Source organism: Tamandua tetradactyla, chromosome 9 (assembly GCF_023851605.1).
Source record: "Tamandua tetradactyla isolate mTamTet1 chromosome 9, mTamTet1.pri, whole genome shotgun sequence".
In the NCBI taxonomy this organism is placed as follows: Eukaryota; Metazoa; Chordata; class Mammalia; order Pilosa; family Myrmecophagidae; genus Tamandua; species Tamandua tetradactyla.
Genome location: NC_135335.1, coordinates 96,733,067 through 96,753,967, shown reverse-complemented (window position 1 = coordinate 96,753,967; position 20,901 = coordinate 96,733,067). Strand labels below are relative to the sequence as shown.

The 20,901-nt window shown below is 36.4% G+C and overlaps 1 protein-coding gene across 3 annotated transcripts in view; it reads right to left on the bottom strand.

The window, feature by feature from the left end:
• PARP8 (poly(ADP-ribose) polymerase family member 8) overlaps positions 1-20,901 on the bottom strand; it is a 200,006-nt gene that overhangs the window by 70,937 nt on the left and 108,168 nt on the right. For all 3 annotated transcript variants that reach the window (XM_077117121.1, XM_077117120.1, XM_077117123.1), the window contains 4 exons: positions 17,024-17,113; positions 15,914-15,984; positions 11,863-11,940; positions 9,994-10,088 (listed from right to left, as the gene is read on the bottom strand). In XM_077117121.1, the coding sequence (XP_076973236.1) occupies positions 9,994-10,088; positions 11,863-11,940; positions 15,914-15,984; positions 17,024-17,113 (334 nt within the window). The remainder of the gene's footprint in view (positions 1-9,993; positions 10,089-11,862; positions 11,941-15,913; positions 15,985-17,023; positions 17,114-20,901) is intronic.

Sequence of the window (20,901 nt, the reverse complement as noted above, 5' to 3'; positions counted from 1 at the left end):
TAATTCAGGGTTTGGCAAATTTTTCCTGTTCAAGATAGTAAATACTGTAGGTTTTTCAGGCCACATACAGTCTCTGTTGCATACTTGTCTTTGTTATTTACAATCCTTTTAAAGAACAAACACTGTTCTCAGCCTCGCAGGCTGCTCAAAAACTGGTCCTAAAACCCAGAGCTCACAGTTTGCTGAGCCCAAACAGGGTTGACATCATTCAACAAGAAGGTCAACTGCCTACTGTTAGGCATTTTAATAGAAAGGAGCCACTAAACTCAATAATGAGAGCAGATTCTAAGGGTGGCCCAGAGAAGTTCCCCTCGGGAATGAAAAGTCAGAAGCTGGATTTCACAGGAAACAATGACTCACACAAAAAGAGCCCTCAAAAGAGTCTGGTGGAGGGAACCAGAGTGTTCAATGACCGAGAGACAGAATGGCAAACTGCGATACATGTATATGATGTAATACGGTGCAGCGACAAAAAGGATGTCAAGAGGCATGCAATGAACGGCATAAACCTTGGGGACAATGTGTTGTGCAAAATAACCCAGAAACAAAAGAACAAATGTACTAAGGTCTGTTTCAGAAAATAGTCGTAAGAAAACCGGAGCCTAGATTGTAAGCCCTAATAGCAGCCACACTTCATCTGAAGTAATACACGTCTTTCTGGATGCTGAGATGCTGAGCAATGCAAGTATCAGCTGGCATTTCCCTAGCACTCTGAGTGAGTCTGTGACACCCTGGACCCCGGGATGGAGGGATGCAGTCCTGCAGGTTAGCAGAGCCGTGTATGACAGTTAACGCAACTGAAAGGGGGATCTCTAAATTCCGGGGAAAAACCCAGACTAAGGCACAGGAATACAGGCTAAGAGAGGATGGTATGTGTACTCTAGACCTTCACCTGGCACATGGGGCCAGAGGCAGAGAGGTTTATTATGTCTACAACCTAAATTTTCTATAACACATAATCTAAACCAGCTTGTCTGGACAGCTCATTTAAACAACCCAGACTCCTGGGGTCCAGAGTGGGAAGGAGGCCTTGCAGTTTTGTGTAGCTTGGTGTAATGCCAGGACACATCTCTGATGGTTGTGGGCTGATAACTGGGAGTCCTTGAGGGTCTGAAGGGGGAGAAAAATATATATATACATATGGAACTATTGAACTTTCCCATCTGGGAAGCTCCAGGTACCTTCTTTTTTTTTTTTTTTCAGAGACAAAGTCCCTTTTTTTCCACATGGGCAGGTACCGGGAATCGAACCTGGGTCCTCTGGTGTGGCAGGCAAGCATTCTTGCCTGCTGAGCCACCACGGCCCGCCCTCCAGGTACCTTCTTAACCATAGGGAATGCTCAGGAAAATGGGTCAGGGCCTTCATTTTGAGGTTGCCCTTATGAAAACTGTTTCTGTGAGCAAGAAGCTAAGACCGCCCATGGCAAGGCCTGGAAGTTCTTTCCAGGTAGCCTCTTTGTTGCCTAGATGGGGCCTCTCTCTCTGTCTCTGTCTGTCTCTGTCTCTCTCTCCCTCTCTCAGCCCATCTCTGCAAGTAAAGTCATTGTCCTCATACCCTGCATGGGACATGACGTTCGGAGGTGGAGCTCTCCCTGGCAGCATGGGGCACGGCTCCCAAGGATGAGTCTGGTCCTTGTACCATGGGATCAACAACACGTTCAGGACCGAGGGAAGAAAAAGAGGCGTTAGAAAATGCCTAATAAAATAAGGCATTAGTGGCCAAGAGAGATCAAGTGGAGTCGAGAGGCTACTTTGGAGCAACTCTTATGCAAGCTTCAACTAGACAGTGCCAAGTACCATGGTTTGCTACTCGCCAACCAGCATCACAAGTGCCGACTGTCAAGAACACCTAGGGATGAAATGAGACTCTATAAAGGTTTCGTGCACTAAGTTTGCCTTCCTGGAACCTATAATTCCTGGGGGATTCCTAGGTCAAATAAATGCGAAAACCCAGAGGGACCAGCCTCTCCGAGATTACTAATTAGATACACTGCTCTATCCTTTAGTGTCAACACCCTTTCTCAGCATGGAAAGGTCAGGATGGGTGTGGCCCAGGGATCCCTGTAGCTTGGGAGAGGAATCAGAGAGAAGGAGGAGATATAACAGAGAGAATGGGATTGAACGGACAAGTATGGCTGCTGAACCACTTTAGTGATATTCCATCTAACCTCCAGCATTTGAGAGCAGCTAGAAAGAAAAATCTGAGATGGAAGACTCTTAGCCCATGACAAACTCTGGGATCTGTTCTGTAACAAGTTGTTGAAGGGTGCTTTGAAAATTAATGCTTTTTCTTTCTTTGCTTTGTATATATGTTATATCTTACAATAAAAAATGTGAAGAAAAAAGAGTTTGGTGTTCAAGAAAAGGAGAAAGGGTAACATACATTGAGACCAGTGAGGCAAGCTAATAAGGGGTTATTGAAGCATATTTTAAATGAAATGTGTCATCCCTTCTCTACTGAGATTGATAAAATACGCCAGCTATATATGAGCATATACGTTGACTACAACTATTCCATTTGTAGGAGTTAAACCTAAGAACATAAGAACAAATATGTGCAAAGTTTTACCTAGAAGGTAAACTTGGAAACAAAGTGAATGTCAGGTAAGGAATAATATGATGAAAATTAACCATTACTAAACACACTGATGCAAAAATATTTAATAGCCTGGGAAAAATGTTCCAAACATACTGTTTTGAGAAAAAGCAGCTTTCAAAATGTATTCAAATTAGAATATCCTCTTTTTAAAAAAACTAGAAATAGAAAACCAAAAAAGTAGAATACTTAACTATTAGCTATAGATTATGAGTAAAACTTATTTTATAAAACATTTCATGCATTCTCTAAATACATACATCTATTTTTTCAGATTACAAAGATAATATAGGTTTGTTATGCAAAATATATGTGGAAAATAGAAAAATATACATGAAATGATATCAGTTGTAATACCACCACAGGATAATTCTTACATCTCACTGCAGTCTGTTTCATATATATGAAGAGTATATAATATTTAAAGATTTGTATCCTACTCTTTCACTTTTTATATGGTGAACATTTTTCCATATTGCAGAATATTCCTCAACAGCCTAACTTTAGATGACTGTATTTGTTTAAATACATCGGTACAATAAAACATTAGGTTGCTTTCAAATTCTTTTAGACTATAACATTGATAAATCATCCTCTGGGTAAAAATCTATGTGTATCTGTCTTCCCACAGAATAATTTTTAGAATAACAGAGTCAAATAAATAGTAGAACTATATTTAACATTCTTACTAGGCATTGCTTAATCACTGTTTTTAAAGGTTAAACCAACGTATTAGTCACATCAGCCAGGTTGTGAAAGCGCCCATCTCCCACATCGTCAGTCTTTTCAGGCATTTTTTCTCATTTTTGCCAATTTCATGAGTGAGAAAAACTTTCGTTTTATTTCACTTACATTGGCAAAACTTTGATATGTTTAGAGGTAGAGAGAAAAGAATCAGCAGTAACAAAAATCTCCACTGAGAACCTTACCCACAACAGTTTTCTTACCCACAGTAGTTTTTAGTCATTTCACAAGAATTTACCATGAAGTTACGCTCACAACACAACATACATGCATTTAAATCAAATAAGTGAATTTTAGAGTAGTCTTTATATGGTTCCTGAAACACATCTTGCTGTTATTAAAAGCTGGTAACTTTAACCAATTTCTTAAAAACAGGGATATAAAGGGTTAAAATGCTCTCCTTCAGCATAACAGAACATGAATATGGAATTTAAAGGAGGCAAAGGGCTTAAAGGTTTGCAATTAACTAGATTCTGCAGGTGTAGATACATAAATACACTGTTTTTTTTTTTCTTTTGGTTGTTTTTATGATGCCACACTTCAAAGAACTCACAAATAACACTGGATATGCAAACCCATTTCTTTGTGATACCCTTTTTAAATAAACGCCAGTAATTTCATGTTTCCTGCTGAGAGATTACAAAGCGTGAACAGAGTGTGCCCAGATGCAGGGACCCAGTCACCAGGATTGCTTCTATATGTGAATAGCTTTCAGGAGCCTGGGACCTCATGCATAGCAAATGCAGAGTCAAGCTGAATGCCTGAAAATTGAATGTAACTCAAATTGCAAAGCTAGATACCTGAATATATTCCTAAATGCTGCCTTGGGTTTATAATAACTCAAAATACACCCTTGCACTGCTACATTTATTCACTGTAAAAAGATAAAAACAAATTAAACTTCAGTATTTTTTTAAGATGAGAGAAACAACACGTAGTGATCTGATGACGCTGTTTCACTCTAGAACTAAAAGTTTTCAAGGAACTACTCCAGAAATATTCCTGACCAACTTCCAGAGATATTTTCAATTCTAGGTGACCTAAGCTTGAATCCACATATCCTGAAATACAGTAATTTGATTCTCGATATTTGTATGTGAGCATTTACTTAAAACTATGCATTTGAAATATTTTTCTCAAAGCACATGCATTTTTGAAGAATTGTTTTAGAATCTTTCAATTATCTTAATGGCACTATTCAAGACAACACCCTCATTAGTGAGAAACCACATATCTCCTCACAATATATTAAATTTTAGACCATTAAGGTAGGTCCTCTTTTCTCTATATAAGTATAGATTACTCTTCATGCTGTTGTGAGTTTTATAACACAATCTGAACAAAATTAACAGTCATTGTGCTGGTTATTAAAAGAGTAGTTCAGATATCTAGTGTTTCCTTATTAAGGTGCAAGGAAGTTATATGTACGTGCACGCGCACATACACACACACACACACACACACGAAACCCAACCACTAAAGTCAGCTCTTTGGTAATAAAACCTGTGTTGTTATTTAGTTATCCCTGCTTTTCACAGCTGGTCAATTGCATTTTTTTTTTAACATGGGCAGGCACCAGGAATCGAACCCAGGTCCTCTGGCATGGCAGGTGAGAACTCAATCTGCTGAGCCACTGTGACCCACCCTGGTCAATTGCATTTTGAGACAAACATATATTTTGTGAAGAAACATACACCTTCCTGTGACATGTGAAACTCAACGGCTTCCGTGTCTGTCTCTGAATGTCTACTCAATTTGTGTATTTTGCCCAGTGTGGGAGAGGTGTTTGTGAATGAGCTATAACTATGCAAATTTTGTAGTCAGGACAAAATCTTGGCAGATTAAAGCATTTGCAAGACTGTGTCCAAAGTAACTATAAATGTTTCTGAAGGAAAACAGAGCTGAGAAAAAATTTGAAACTATACACATATATGAAAGGAAGCGCATATGGAATAACAGTGCATAAGAAGAATGGTAGAAACAGTTGCTAAACTCTGCCGTCAGTTTAACAATTCTTGATTTTGTTTGAACAAAGTTTAGGTTTTCTGAGCAGGGGTCTGGAATCTAAGCATCTGAAGCATCCATTTAGGTTATGCCTCAGTGTTTTGGAAAAAATTCTCTCCCTTTTGTTTCTTCCCTCTATGTCCTCATGTTATCACTTTTTCCTGATTTTCAGGGTCAGACTGGTTTCCTCCTGGGCTCTAGAGGCAGAGTAGAGAATCAATATACTGGAAAAAATATTACAAACATCAAGTCTGAGATCATCTTTTGATGAATGCTATACTTCACTATAAACCAAGTTATGTGGTGGGGACAAATACTCTCAAAAATCTTAGTGTCTTAATACACAAAAAGAACTTATATCTCACTCACACTCCATGGTTGATATGGAATGATGCTTGGGTGGGGGGGGCTGCAGCTTCCTGTATAGACACTAAGGGACCCAAGTTGATAGACGCCGGGTCACAGGAACCCATGCAACTATTAGCACTTCTGCTCAGAATTTCACTGGCCAAAACTAGTCATGCGTCCGTGCCCAAAATTAAAGGGGGCAGAAAAATACAGTCTTACCACATGCCCAGAGGAGGACCAGAAGATTTGTGAACTAGTCCTATTTGGACACTATGAATGGAAATCAAGGAATCCAGAGAAATCAAATAGGACCATCCTGATGTGTCCCTTTTTCCCTTTTCTTTCTTTCTTTGTTTTATTTTTATTTTTTAGGAGCTATGTGTTTGGGTGGTGGGCATGAGTGTAGTAGTACAGCCTCTCCAAACCACCCCAAATCTTCAGCATGCTCTCACCCTCCAAAACTGCAACTCTAAAAGGCCTTATTAAAACTGCCCACTGAAAAATTGTCATTGAAATGCAGCAAAGCCACAATTGTGGGCTCTCCCAAGCTACATTAAGCACTGGTCCCAATCAAAAGGCTGGAACATCACTCATATAACTTCAATTTTAAAATGCAAGTATGGTATGATTATAAAGGAAAGGATGTGTTACATTGGATGGATATTTGAAGTTTCACAAGGAAACTATAAGAATCATTTCTTTCCTAACATTAAATGAAAGTTTTGTGACCTGTAATTCCCAACCTTTCAAACAATACCAATTTCAAAATGTTTTCGGATGATACTAATTAATATTTCTTTATAAACACATGAATATAGGGACACATTCACAATGAAAAACATAAAACATGCTCATTTGGTTACATGATTCATTCAAAATGGAATGTATTTGTACTTAGCATAGAGTTAATCATGTTTCTCCAAACACTGAACTCATCTCCTATAGAAGAGCGCATATATTAGAATTGTCAATGTTCAGATGTGTGGTTCAATACAAGCAGCATTCTGCTGTGGGTACAGTCAGCTACAAGTATCATTGCCCACTTAAACTTTTCAATAATAAATCAATCAGTCACTTTTCCTATACCCTGTTTCAACCTACTTTAAGAATGCTTTTGCTTTGATCTAGGCAATCTCAGTTATTTGTATCTCTTACAGAGAACTTAGATGTGGTTAGCTGCCTTTCTCATTACTTGTCACCAAAAAAAAAAAAAAAACAAACAAACCCATGAAATAGCCTATTGTGCATATTGAGCTGCTTTTGTTCTTCAAACTCCATTAAGTCCTTATAAGCCTCAATTAAGTAAAAGAAAAGCTAATTAGAACAGCCTGACTTAGAACTTTGCAAGGAAGACGGTTCTAACACTTATGCCTAACTAATTCCTTTTCTCATGTGTCTAAGACTTAGCATTTGACCAAAAGTAAATTTTTTCTTATTTTAAGTAAATCATACTAGTGCTGTGGTGATCAACTTTTTTTACCATGAGATTTCTGGGAACTTACTGATTCTGGAAACATCCTTTGTAGTGAGATAAAACCTAAAGCATGAATGATGTGGTTTCCATTCATTGAGATTTAAATTATTGATAATAATAATTATCAATTATCAATAACTTAAATTATTATTACCAATAATTGGTTAATGATAGAAAATACTAATAGAGATAATCATAGGTATTTAATAAATGATTTCTTAAGAAACCAAAAAAAAATAATCCATATGCCTTGAGAGGATGGAAAATACTTGGTAGGGCGGGTAACAGTGGCTCAAGAATGACAGAGTTCTTGCCTGCCAAGCAGGAGACATGGGTTTGATTCCTGGTGCCTGCTCATGTATAAAAAAATAAGGAAAAGAAAATACATGATAAAAAAGTCTTTAACTATAAAAGCAAAAAATGCGGCAAAATAACCCTCTAAACAAAAATAAGTATTTCAAACAGGAAGAAGTCCAGTTGTGTGTTGTATTATTAATTACCTCTTACAGATCTGGGAGAGAGCGTCAAAATGTTGTACTTAAAACTAAAAGTAAAGTTAAATTAAACTTAAAAAACTAGAAATTGTTTTGGGCTATTTATTGATGATATCTGTTGTATTCATTTATATTCATCGTATATCATTTATTAAAGAACCATAGTCCTTACCCTGGAGCCACAACAGAGATTAGCTGTGAAATGATAATTAATCTGCTAAAACCTTGAAGATTTGAAAGATTTGCTTTTCTAAATACAATCCCATCACTCTCGATCACTACACTCTTGATAAACCTTCCTGAACGGGAGAGGGAGGGTCTGGTGTATATAACTGCAGCTTATCTTATACTGCAGGGAGTGGCGAGCTTCTGTTTCTGCAACTAAAATGAATCAACCGGCAATTATAAATTATAGCTGGGTTGTACTTCCCAGTTAAAGGTACTTGTTTGCCCTCTCAAAATCTGTACATGTCTTTTGAACAGAATGCAACCATATCTGGAGATATGAACATCTTTAGTGGAAGCTGCCACTGAAAAGAATCAAGAGCCTACCAGTCTATATTTAATGTACGCCCATGCTATGCTCAGCGCGTGAATACGAAAATGACAAAAAACAAAAAGAAAAGAAAAGAAAGCAAACAACAGGAAAGCACTGCTCAGTATTCACAAAAATCACAGTCTAGATGGAGAGAAGTTAATCAATAATTACAAGAAGACATGAAAGTTTAGTAAACAAGGTAAGGATCAAATGCACTAGCAGTCAAGAAGGCAGAATAACTAATCTGTTTTGGAGATTCAAAGAGACCACAGGGAAGAGCTGACCTTTGGAGTGCTTCTTGAATAAATACAACAAAGGGAGGCGTGGTAGATTGAGTTTTATACCCTAGGAAAAAACATGTTCTCAATCATAATCCTGTTCCTGTGGGTGTGAATCCTCTGTAAATAGGACCTTTTGAAGATGCTATTTTTAGGTAAAGTACGGCCAACTGAATGAAAATGGGTCTTAGTCCTATTACTAGAGATCTTGTAGAGAGAAAACCACAGGGAGAATCTGGAAGCCAGGAGTCAACAGAATCCAAAAGAGAAAGTATTCCTGTTTGAAATACTTATTTTTGTTTAGAGGGTTATTTTACCACATTGTTTGCTTTTGTAGTTAAAGACTTTTTATCATGTATTTTCTTTTCCTTTTTTTTTTTTTTATACATGGGCAGGCACCAGGAATCGAACCCGTATCTCCTGCACGGCAGGCAAGAACTCTGTCATTCTTGAGCCACTGTTACTCTCCCTACCAAGTATTTTCCATGCTCTCAAGGCATATGGATTAGTTTTTTTGTTTGTTTCTTAAGAAATCATTTATTAAATACCTATGATTATTAGGTATTTAATTGGCATGTGACATGAAAACCAAAGGACCCAAGGATTGCTAGAACTCTACCGACCCCAGGAGGAAGCACAAGCCTTCTAGCTTGTACTAGACAAATTCGTGTCGTTTAGGCTAACCTGTTGTGTGGTTATTTGCCATAGAAGCCCTGCAAATTAAGACAGGGGGAAGCATTCCTTAACAAGGGAACAGCTTGTATAAATGCCCAGTCAAGAGGGAATGCTGCATTGGGGAGCAGGGACAATTCTGCTTTGGATGAATATGGTGCTGGTAAAAGAGACTGAGGTCAGGCTGAGAGTTGTTTTGAATTTCATGCTTCCTTGGATAGTACCATGAAGGTAAAGAATCATTCAAAGAATTTAAACAAGAATTTGAAATAATCGGATCTGATTACTGGAAGCTAGAATGGCAGAAGTAAAGACTTTTCTTAAATTAAGGAGAAAAAAGAAAGGTAAATAAGGATGATGATTAAAAGTAAAAAACGGTCTAGAAGTTTAACACCAAATAAAATATTAATTACTGCAAAATGCTAACACTGTTCAAATTTGTCTTTTTTTTTTAAGTGCCAGATCATGAATCGCAATGTGATCTGGACTCCAATGATTACACATTATTTACTTTTCTTGTTCAAATGGATGTATCCCTGGTTTATGATAACAGCATGGGCAAAGCTGGCAATCTATTACAGGAATTATGGCCAATCATCTCACAGAACTAACTCTCCAAAATAAACAATTTCTTTTACGCAATCAATGAAATCTTATGGCACATGTCCAAAAAAAATACATATATATAGCCATAAATATGCTATTTTATATCAGTTGAAAGACTCTCCCTCACTTTCAAATATAATTAAGCTGAAGAAAAAAAATGATTTAAAATACTCCAAAAGAAATACCTTTGTTGATTTGCCAAATAATTTTGATTTTTATTCACTAAACTTATGCATGTACCTGAGAGAAACCGCATGTGGCCCATATATCTCTCTCACTGCCGACAAATCAGCTTCCAGTTGTGGGTGCTTGTGCAGTTCCCCGTCATAGTTCACCTAATGAAAAGAGATGATTTAGAAATTACTTAGGGGTGAAGAGAATCAGAAGAATCAAAACACAGGCACTCTCTTGGACAGATCATCCCGTGGAGGCTGCTCTAAACATTTTCTCTCTCAGCCTCATAAAAAAAACATACTTAATTCAGCAATTCATTCACTAAAGTTTTTAGGTTCACATAGGTCTAGATTAATTCAGTATGTTTAAAAGGTAAAATTAAACTATTTTGATACAAATAAAATGCAAACATGAAAGGAACAAATCAAATGTCTGGCAGATGATATGAAAAATGTCTCAGTGTCCAGACAGCAGGAAAGCATGTATGCTTGTCCTCCATAAGACTTAGCTGGGCAAAAACAAACAAGGCACAAATTATCTTTTTCCCTCAGAAGGCAAAACTGGAAGAATTCTTCTGCATAAATATCAAGGTGTTATACTGGTAAAATAATCATTTCAGTAGGAGAACTACCTCATTGCTAGAAAAGCATTTCTGGAGAGGAGAAATCTAATTTTATTTACCTCAGCATCTCTCTATGGCCTAGTATATCCTTGATTGACAAATTACTAATTCTTGATTCTGACTAAATAAATTTACTTATAATCTTCTACATAATTTTAGCTTTGGCTTAATGTCCTCTCTTAACATATTGCTCTCTGCGGTAGTTAGATGCAGGTGTCAACTTGGCCAGGTGAAGGTGCTTAGTTCTATTGCTGTGGACATGAGCCAATGGCATGTGACCCTCATCTGTTGCTGATTACATCTGCAGTCGGCTAGGAGGCGTGCCTGCTGCAATTAATGATGTTTGATTTAATTGGCTGGTGCTTAAATGAGAGATTCAACTTAGCACAGGTCAAGCAGTTCAGCATACCTCATCTCAGCACTCAAAGCTCAGCTCAGGCCTTTGGAGATAAAGAAAGGAATCACCCCGGGGAAAAGCTGTTAGAACCCAGAGGCCTAGAGAGAAGGCCAGAAGATCACCCTGTGCCTTCCCACATAAGAAAGAATCTCAGTTGAAAGTTAGCTGCCTTTCCTCTGAAGGACTAACGAAATAAATCCCCTTTTATTAAAAGCCAATCCGTCTTTGGTGTGTTGCATTCTGGCAGCTAGCAAACTAGAACACTCTACCATTATACTACCCAAATTAAAATGCACATTTGATCAAGAGGTTGACAGAAACCGAAGAAGTCAATTGCTCAGTGTTAAATTGTGTCATTTTCCTGGAAAAATCGGATGGGATTTTTATATGCATTGTCGATATGCTATTTTCATATTATATTTTATAACATAATTTTCAATGGACATTTATATTAATTTATGGGAAAGGGTGGCAATGAACACAAAAGAATAATGAGGATACTCAATAATTAGGGCCTATCAATTTTGTATAAAGATTAATCACCTTCTATTTGAAACTAGCAATCTATGCTTTCGTTTCAAGTGTTATCATTTCAAAACACTGACTGAGCACAGTATGCTAGAGGGATGTGAAAGCCGAAGGCATAATAAAATGCTGTCTGCAAAATCTCCATAATGCATTAAGAATAATTTCCATTTAACTGTATGACTATAGTTAAATGAATTACACAGTAACCTAAACTTCTGAAAATATGTAGAAAATGAGAAACAGAGAATTCAAACAGATTTCTCAGTTGGTAACAGAACTATGACCAATAATACCTAAGTCTCAACTCTGAGGAACAGATTTCCACTAAGACACACATGGCTACTGCTAACTTTCAAAGTGTGTCTTTGGAAGAGCAGATTTTACTTACCTGTCCTCCGTAATAAAATTCTTCAGAATCATTATCACCTTCAGAATCCTCTTCCACTGTACTATTCTGTCTTGACTCCTTAAAATAATGCAGTAAGAAGACAATTTTAAGGGCAAAATTAGGTTGCTTCCTTTTGAAAAGAAAGCAGCAAGGGGTCATGACAAGCATGTCTCGTGCATATTCCATTGATTTTATGGAAACATGTGCTTGATGCAATCCAATCCAAGAAAAAAGAATAGTAACAGACAGTTTTGTTTGTCCATTTAGCTCTGTGTACAGCTTTATTTAAAGTTGTATTTCACTGCTCTTTGAGAGGGTGGTGCAATTAAATATCTGATGCAAACTAACAACTTATGCGTACTTATCTTCTTTAATTCGTAGACTTCTGCAGTGTGGGACTCTCAGGAAACAAATTATAAAAGGAGAATTAAAAATATGTAATTGGGGCAGACCACGATGACTCAGCAGGCAGAGTTCCCACCTGCCATACCACAGACTCAGGGTTCCCAGTGCCTGCCCATGCATAAATAATATATATATATATAAAATTGGTCTCATTTTCATTTAATTATTTAAAAAAAAAACAACTAAAATATATTTAGGCACTGTTTCTCTCACTTAATTGAGCCTTTTATCTAACTGCTACTTCCTTAACACCTTGCAATAAAGGGCTCTGATAGCCAACCTGACTCTTGATTCTTGAGGCAGGGTACTTTTTCTATTTAAACTTGAGTTTTATCCTTGGATCCTGACTGCATGTTTGTTGCACTCTTTTCTCAGAAATTCCCTTTGCATTTATTTCTTTGTCCATTTGCCAAGTTTATCACTTCTACCCCTATTTCTCATTGTCTCTCAATCAAACCACAGGGATTTAGAAAGTGTTTGATCACTCCACATATATGTGTCTTGTGGATTGTAAATGATTCTGTTTTCACCCAAATACTGGGAATGCTTTAATGACTACCAGAACGTGTCATGATTTAGATGGAGTTGGGTGCCTTGCCAAAAAAAATACGGTTCCTGTGCTCTGAGAACTGACAGTTAAAACCTTGATCTGAGTTATCCTAAAGAAAGTAATCAGACATAAATCAAGAATAAGAGGGAATATTAAAGTTTGTTCTGGATCCCAGAACTCAAGCCGTATTTATAAACATATAATTCAATTAGTATTTGGCTTAAATGGGCTTTGTGGGGCTAGCCTGGGAAATGTTATCTTTATCTTTACTATTTTCTACACAGCAAATACTTTCCAATTTACTTATCAAACAACTCAATGGACTTTTAAAATCGAACTCATTATTATGTTGACAGCTATCTCTACAGCAATTTCTCTACAGTGATATACAAAATGTTTTTATTGTAAAATTGAGTTAATGTATAAGATACTGCTTTATGTTATAATAAAAATATTAGCACTAACTTAAAAAAAACTTAAGCACAACCAATTATACCTTTAGTTTTACTCTGATATAACCTGACAAACACATACAGATATCATCTTCATCAAAAGTTTTTCAGTATTATGTATTCTCGACTGTTTTCACTTTCACTGCAACTCCACGCAATGATATGAAAGAAGACACCGAGTCCAATACTATTAAATAAATACAATTATGAAAAGACACAAGAACCTCATTATAAAGACAACTGTTTCTGTACAGAGAAATTATTTGTTCTAGGCTGTAGGTTTCAAAACGGTATTTAATTAAATACGTTTTAGTTTGAAGTTTAAGTTTTCAATTCACAGAACTAAATGTGTTATAAGTTTAAAGTGCAAACAATGGAAAGTCATCTGAAGAAACAACTAATTAACCTAATGGTGACTTTCCTACACCTGGCCTTTTTAGCATAGTTAGGAGAAAGGTGGCTTTCTTTGTAATCATGCCTGCATTTCAAGCTCTTTAAGGAAAACAAAAAACGACAAAAAGAAAAGTTAATTTTAGACTAATCACTTTACCACACGAATGTCCCTAAGCTACTAGGAGGACTTCTGGGAAGATGCTGGAATGAGGAGTGGCAGAGCTTCACCAAAGCCACCTAAAGGGCAGGCAGAAACTGTCCAAAGCAGCTGGTCTGGGACTCAGAAGAGCAGGGGAGTACCATGCAATATACCCAGGAAAGAGCAAGTCAAAGAGACAGAGAACCTGGGGAGAGGATCGATGAGCCATGGCTGCTGGCACCCACCCCCACCCCCGATGCAAGCAGCTTGTGGTTGGCCTGGTTCCCGCCCAGAGGATTGCCTGGGCTGGGAGGACGGGAGAAGCACTGCCTCCAAGAACAGATGCCGTGCGGCAGTTCTGATCCAAATGCTGGCCTGTGAAATCAGGCTTATGGGTCCCACCACCTTGGCCCTTTCTGGACGGGCACCTGTCACATCCACCACGCCACTGTTTCCACCCACCTCAGAAGGACTTTGTGATGAAGGTGAAAAGGCAGTTGACTCAGGGGGAGAAAATATTTGGAAACCACATATCTGGTAAGGTTCCAGAATATATAAAGAAATCCTGCAACTCAACAATAAAAAAGGAATTTAAATAAACCATTTTAAAACCAGGCCAAAGACTTTAACAGACATTCTCCAAGGTGGAAATACAAAGGACTAAGAGGCACATGAAAAGATGCTCAACATCACTACAGCTTTCAGAGAAATGCAAATCAAAACCACAATGAGATATCCTTTCACAACTACTAGAACGGCCAATAATTAAAACAAAACAAAACAAAAACAGAAAACTACAAGTGTTGGAGAGGATGTGGAGAATTAAGAACACTTATTCTCCATTGGTAAGAATGTAAAATGGTACAGCCGCTGTGGAAGACAGTTTGGTGGTTCCTTGGGAAGCTAAGTGTAGAACTGCTGTATCACTCGACAACCTTTCTAATAAGTATTTACTCAGAAGAACTGAAAACAAGGTCACTAACAGATGTTTTCTCAATGACGTTTACATCAGCCTTATTCACCAATGCCAAAAGATGGAATCAACCCAAGTGTCCTTCAATCCATGAATGGATAAACAAAATGTGGTGTAAAAATGTAATGGAAAGATAGGCCACAGTGGCTCAGGGGCAGAGTTCTTGCCTGCCGCACCAGAGACCCAGGTTCGATTCCCAGTGCCTGCCCATGCAAAAAAAAAGGAATGGAAGCAGCAAGAAGAAATGAAGTTCTGAAGCATGAAGCATGCAGCAACATGGATGAGCTTTGAGGACATCATGTTGAGTGAAATAAGTAAGACACAGAAAGACAAATACTGTATGATCTCACTAACATGAACTAATCATAATAAGTAAATTAATAAGTTAAAATCTAAAATATAGGCTACCAGGAGACAGAATGAGAATAGAGAATGGGGAGTGGATGCTTAATGTCTGCAGAATTTTTAAATAGGTTGAATTTAAATGTTTGGAAATGGATAGAGGTGATGGAAGCACATTATATAATTAATAGCACTGAATTATGCATGTGATTGTGGTTGAAAGGGAAGGAAAACTAGAGGATAAAACACAGGGTTGCATAGCACAATGAACCGTGCAGTAGACGATGACTGTGATTAAAAGTACCTATATAAAAATATTTTTAGAACTAGAACAAATGTACCTCAGTATTACAGAGCATTAATAATAGAGTGGCATATGGAGTAAAATGCACCTAATGCAAACTATAGACTATAGTTAACAGCAGCATTTTAATAATCTTTCAACAACAGTAACAAATACACCATACCAATGCTAAGGGTCAGTAACAGGAGGGGATAAAAAGTATGGGGTGGCTCTTCTTTTGAGTAATTAAAATGTTCTGAAATTGATTGTGGTAATGAATGCACAACTACATGATTATACTGTGAGCCACTGATTGTATATTTTGGGTGGATTTTACGGTGTGTGAATATACCTCAATATAGCTGCTTAAAAAAATCCTTAAGCTATGAACTTAGGTTACCATTTATCATGTACAACCCTAATATAAATAACAGTGATTATATTAACTACAAATGCAAAATAAATTTGAACTACATCAATCCTTTTGAAGAAATATAAAATATAACTTACATACCTCTCCATTTTCTTTCTGTAATTTGGATTTTATGGATAAGCAACAGTTAATGTCATTTGTCCTTCTTAATTCTGAAAGAAAGTTATAATTTGAAAATAATTTTAGTTTTTCATAATGTTCTTTACCAAACATTTATGTGTGCTGGTACAAAAGAACCCCTTCAGTGGTACTTTCCTTTGCAAGAGAATTAAGGATATTTCATAAATATGTCATACTGGGGAGTTACACAATATGGGAAGTATTTTAATTTTTAATTTTGCATAAGAACATGGTCAAATTAAAGTACCACTATATAGATACCTTTACCTCCTTTATATATACATACTTTGCCTTAAGTGTGCTTTTGAAATATTCATTTTTTCCAGCTGTGTCACTATATGTGCTGATTTGAAGCTGTTTTGTACCCCAGAAAAGCCATGTTCTTTTTCCTAATCCAGACTCATAGGGGCAGACTTATTATTTGGGCAGGTTATTTTTGATTAATTGATTCCTTGGAGATGTGACCTACACAATTATGGGTGGGCCTTAATATGCTTACTGGTATCCTTCAAGAAGTAAAAATTTTAGAAAAATCTCAGAGTCTACACAGAGATGTTTGGAGATGCAAGGGGAAAAAAAACACCCACAAGGAAGCTTTTTGAAATTAGAAAACAAAAGACCAGCAAACACCAGGGGTGTGCCTTCCCAGCTGACAGGGTTGTAACCGATGCCATTAGCCTTTCTTGAGTCAAAGTATCTCTCTCTGGATGGCATAGTTTGGACATTTTTATGGCCCCAGAACTATAAACTTGTAACTCAGTAAATTCCCTTTTCAAAAGCCAACCCATTAGTGGTATACTGCATTTCTGTCAGCATTAACAAACTAAAACACTTTACATGGAAATAATTTAACAAGAGCAAATTAACAACATAATACATTTAAGCAAGATTTTTTAAAGAAGTGTAAATATATGCATTTTCAAAAACTGCTGAAAAACAACTAAACTTTCAATAGAAAATCTGCATGGAGAACTAGATTTATGGATAAGTATGTATTGTAATTGCTAAAAAAAATTTATCTACAATTAAGAACACATTAATCTAGGTTGAGAAAAACTGTATGCCTGTTACCTGTTGCTATTCGATGAAAAATGACTGGAATTGGCTCCGTAGTAACTAATACATCTTCATCATTTTCTGAACTTGACACATACGTATTATCTGCAAGAAAATATGGATAATTAATGCATAGCACCTTGAAAAAATAAATCTCTTATTTTAAAAAGTTAGTTATGTCCATATCATCTTAGTTCCAACCTTACATTGACGCGCACAACACTGTTCTGATTAAACTCAAAAAAACTGATAATGTAATGGCTGAATTGCATGTGAATTGATTGTAAAACTCTTTAAAGATGTTTGCATATTCTAGAGAAATATAGCTTAGGCTGTCCAGATGCATCTATATAATATCTCATGTGGCAATGAATCATTTTGTTGCTAATGGTTGCCCCAACTCGCTGAACAGGGTCCTGCCTAGCATCAGTATCTCCTATAGGAATGCCTGGAGGAACAGCTGAAAGAGGAGTGCTTGGCACAATGAAGAAGATACAATAAAAATTCAGTAAAGATTTTGAGCCAGTGCTTTTGTTACAAATAATATCTTTTATAATACTCTAATATATATTTTTAAATTAATGTAAAGGTTCAAAATTATTCTTCTTCCATGAATTAATTTTATCTATATACCCTATCAAGTTAGGTGCATAGAACACTAAATTTCCCGCAATTACCTAAGTACTGTTATTCACTATTTGCTTCCCCTGGAAAAAAAATAAGATAGTCAATAACTTAATGTTTTTCCCTGAAAAATATATATTCCCAAGTATATACTAATGAGTTTGAAATTAAAGTAAGAGAAAGCTTTTTATTCTACTTTGCTCATTCATGATTGCATGGTGTCTGTGAAAGAGCAATTTAAGAAATACTTCATTAATTCATTAATAAGTGAATTCAAAATAATGGTTCTATAATGTACCTATTGATGACATACCAAATTGTATGAAATACAGAAATAATACTAGAAAATACTAAGAAATAATGGAAGCCTGTATTAATTTCTGCTGTGGGAAATGCAGTGCTTTGATGATTGATGGAATGTAAGGTAAAAGAACTTTTCAAGCCAAGTTTTCAAAATATTGTGTCAGTACAGTGAGAACTTGAGTTTTAATTGATAGATATCTAAGTCATCACTTTATTTCCAAAGAAACATCTGTACTGTTTTTAGACCTTGGGTAATGAGTAAATGATAATGATTTGTATTCACAGCTTATTCTCAAAAGACTCTCAACAGACACAGGCTTTAAATAGTTGTTCAAGATGATAGGAGAGGATGGATGTGGATTAGTTTTGAAACAAAACAGAATTTTATCTTATTACTTTGATCTCTTTTAATCGCAAATTTTGCTTTATTTAGTTTTTAAAATACCATCAAACAAGTGTGAGACTTTCATGTTTATCACAATTGACCAGAGCGTAAGAAACAGATTTAATATAAATTTATTTTTAATTATTGGCTCATTGCATAAGTTGAGACTTTGACTACTTATCTATCCTCTTTTGACGGTAACCTCTTACTTCAAAGTAAATATCCAACCCCCTTCTATTAAAGATAGTTGTTTCATTTCTTAAACCCTCACTCAGTTTTACACATTTGAAGTTATTTGATACTGAATCAACCTAGTTTATCTGTTTTCTGTGTACACAATGAGTTCCTTAGCAAACCTAAGGAGAAATCAAGTATTAAAAAGGATGCAATAAAACACCAGAAGGGCGGCCACCAATCAGAAGGGAAGATTCCAAAAAATTCATAAAGTGGACACAGAATTATGCAATATTACAGCATCATGGGATGATGGGGCTCTGACTAAATTATCAAGGGGCAGATAAATTAAAACTTTCTGTTTAAGAGAGCAAGGAAATGAGTAACTCAGTTTAAAGGGCTAGTCTACTAAAAGAACTTCATAAAGCTTTGACACTGAAAACAGTAAGATTTGATTCAAGTTCATTCATTTTGGTAAATAAAAGTTGCATAATACTGCAGGGCAGTGCTATGACTTCAAACTATCCTTGAAACCAGAAGGAAAGATAGACGATAAAGACTGAGATGGTATAATCTAGGAATGCCTTGAGTGTACAATAATAGTGTCTAAATGCACAAATTAAAAAAATGTTTTTGCATGAGGAAGAACAAAGGAATGCCAGTATTGCAGGGTGTTGAAAATCGATGGTCATTCATATTTTAAAACTTCAATTTCTGTGTGAGACTAAAGCAAAAAGTGTTCATTTGGTACAAACTTTATATTTCGACTAGTACATTTCCTAATATAACTTATATGGACAGGTTAACTGAACACCATAAGTGCATGGAACCCTGAATAGCCATGAGATTTTGTAGGTTTGTCTAGTGTGATGCCCCGAAAAATACCAGAGTGACTTAAACAGTGAATAAAGAAGTATTTGCAAAGTCCCCTTGGGGGAATGGGGAGAAGGGGTAAAATTCAACTTCCTCATTTGAAGAATTCCTGATATTCTCGCAAGAAGTGGGGACAATGAAATCAATAGGCCGATTCCTCAATCTTGGGGTTTGTTCATATGAAACTTATCACAGCAAAGGATAGGTTAGGCCTACGTAAAATTAGGCCTAAGTGTCACCCCCCGAGAACCTCTTTTGTTCCTCAGATGTAGCATCTCTCTCTCAGCCAACATGGCAATCAAACTCACTGTTTTCCCTGTCTCTGCGTAGGACCTGACTCCCAGGGGTGTAAACCTCCCTGGCAAGGTGGGACAGAAATCCTTGAACGAGCTGGGACTCAGCATCAAAGGGTTGAGAAAACTTTCTTGACCAAAAGAGGGAAGAAGAAATGGGAAAAAAATGAAGTGTCAGTGGCTGGGAGATTTCAAACAGAGTGGAGAGGCTATCCTGGAGGTTATTCTTATGAATTAAATAGATATCCCCTTTTTAATTTATGGTGTATTAGGATAACACAATACTACCTTATGGTAGCACAATAATGTAAGTATACTGAATGAAGCTGAATGTGAGAACGATAGAGGGAGAAGGGCTGGGGCACATAAGAAACCTTTTCTAAGACATTTTAAAGGAGTTACGGTTTAACCAAGATCTTATTAACATTCTCACCACATCCTTGAGGGATAGAGGAGAAACAGACTAATGATCTAACAACGTTAGCTTTTTAAAAAGTTTTCATTTATCAGTTTGTATTTTCATTAGTTTTTAAATCCTAAAACATTTTCGATTTCTGGTTTTGGCATAATTTAATTGGGTCCAAACTGTTCTCAGGTTTTATGAGTTTGTCTATTACATTGTCATTATGTCACAATAAGCCAGATTCCATAATATACTAATGACATGAAAGGAAGTGTGGGAGGGTAGAGAAAGCACTTCTAATCTAGACCCTGCCTCTAACTGGATAATGATCCTGTTTAATCTCAGCCATGGCCTTCTTAGCTTAGTTCTTAAATGAACATATTTGTTTATGATTTTTAAAGATATTTCCATATACATAAGTGGAATTTTATGTTTTGTTTTTTTTTTTTTTTGGTTCTTGTTGTTTAAATCTTCCTTACACTATTTTGCCGTTTGTAATAATAGGATCATCTTTGTTCAGAGATACAAAAGTAGGACATAAAAAAGGCAAGAGATGCATTTAAGGTAACAGAATGAGTCAGTGACAGAATAAGAATTTTTCAAACCCAAATTCCCTCAGTGGAATTCTCCCACTTGACTCCAGAGCTGCCAAGTTTTGTTTTTTTTTTTCTGGAGAAAAGTTAGGCTCTTTAATGTGTATATTTTGTATGGAAACCACACGTCTTTGTTAAGATCTGTTAATAATGAATTCTTTCTTTTCACTTCCCTACCAGAATACTTAAGTACTACAGAGCTTCCATGGGCACTGGGGAGAGATGAATAGAAATAGGGACAAAGC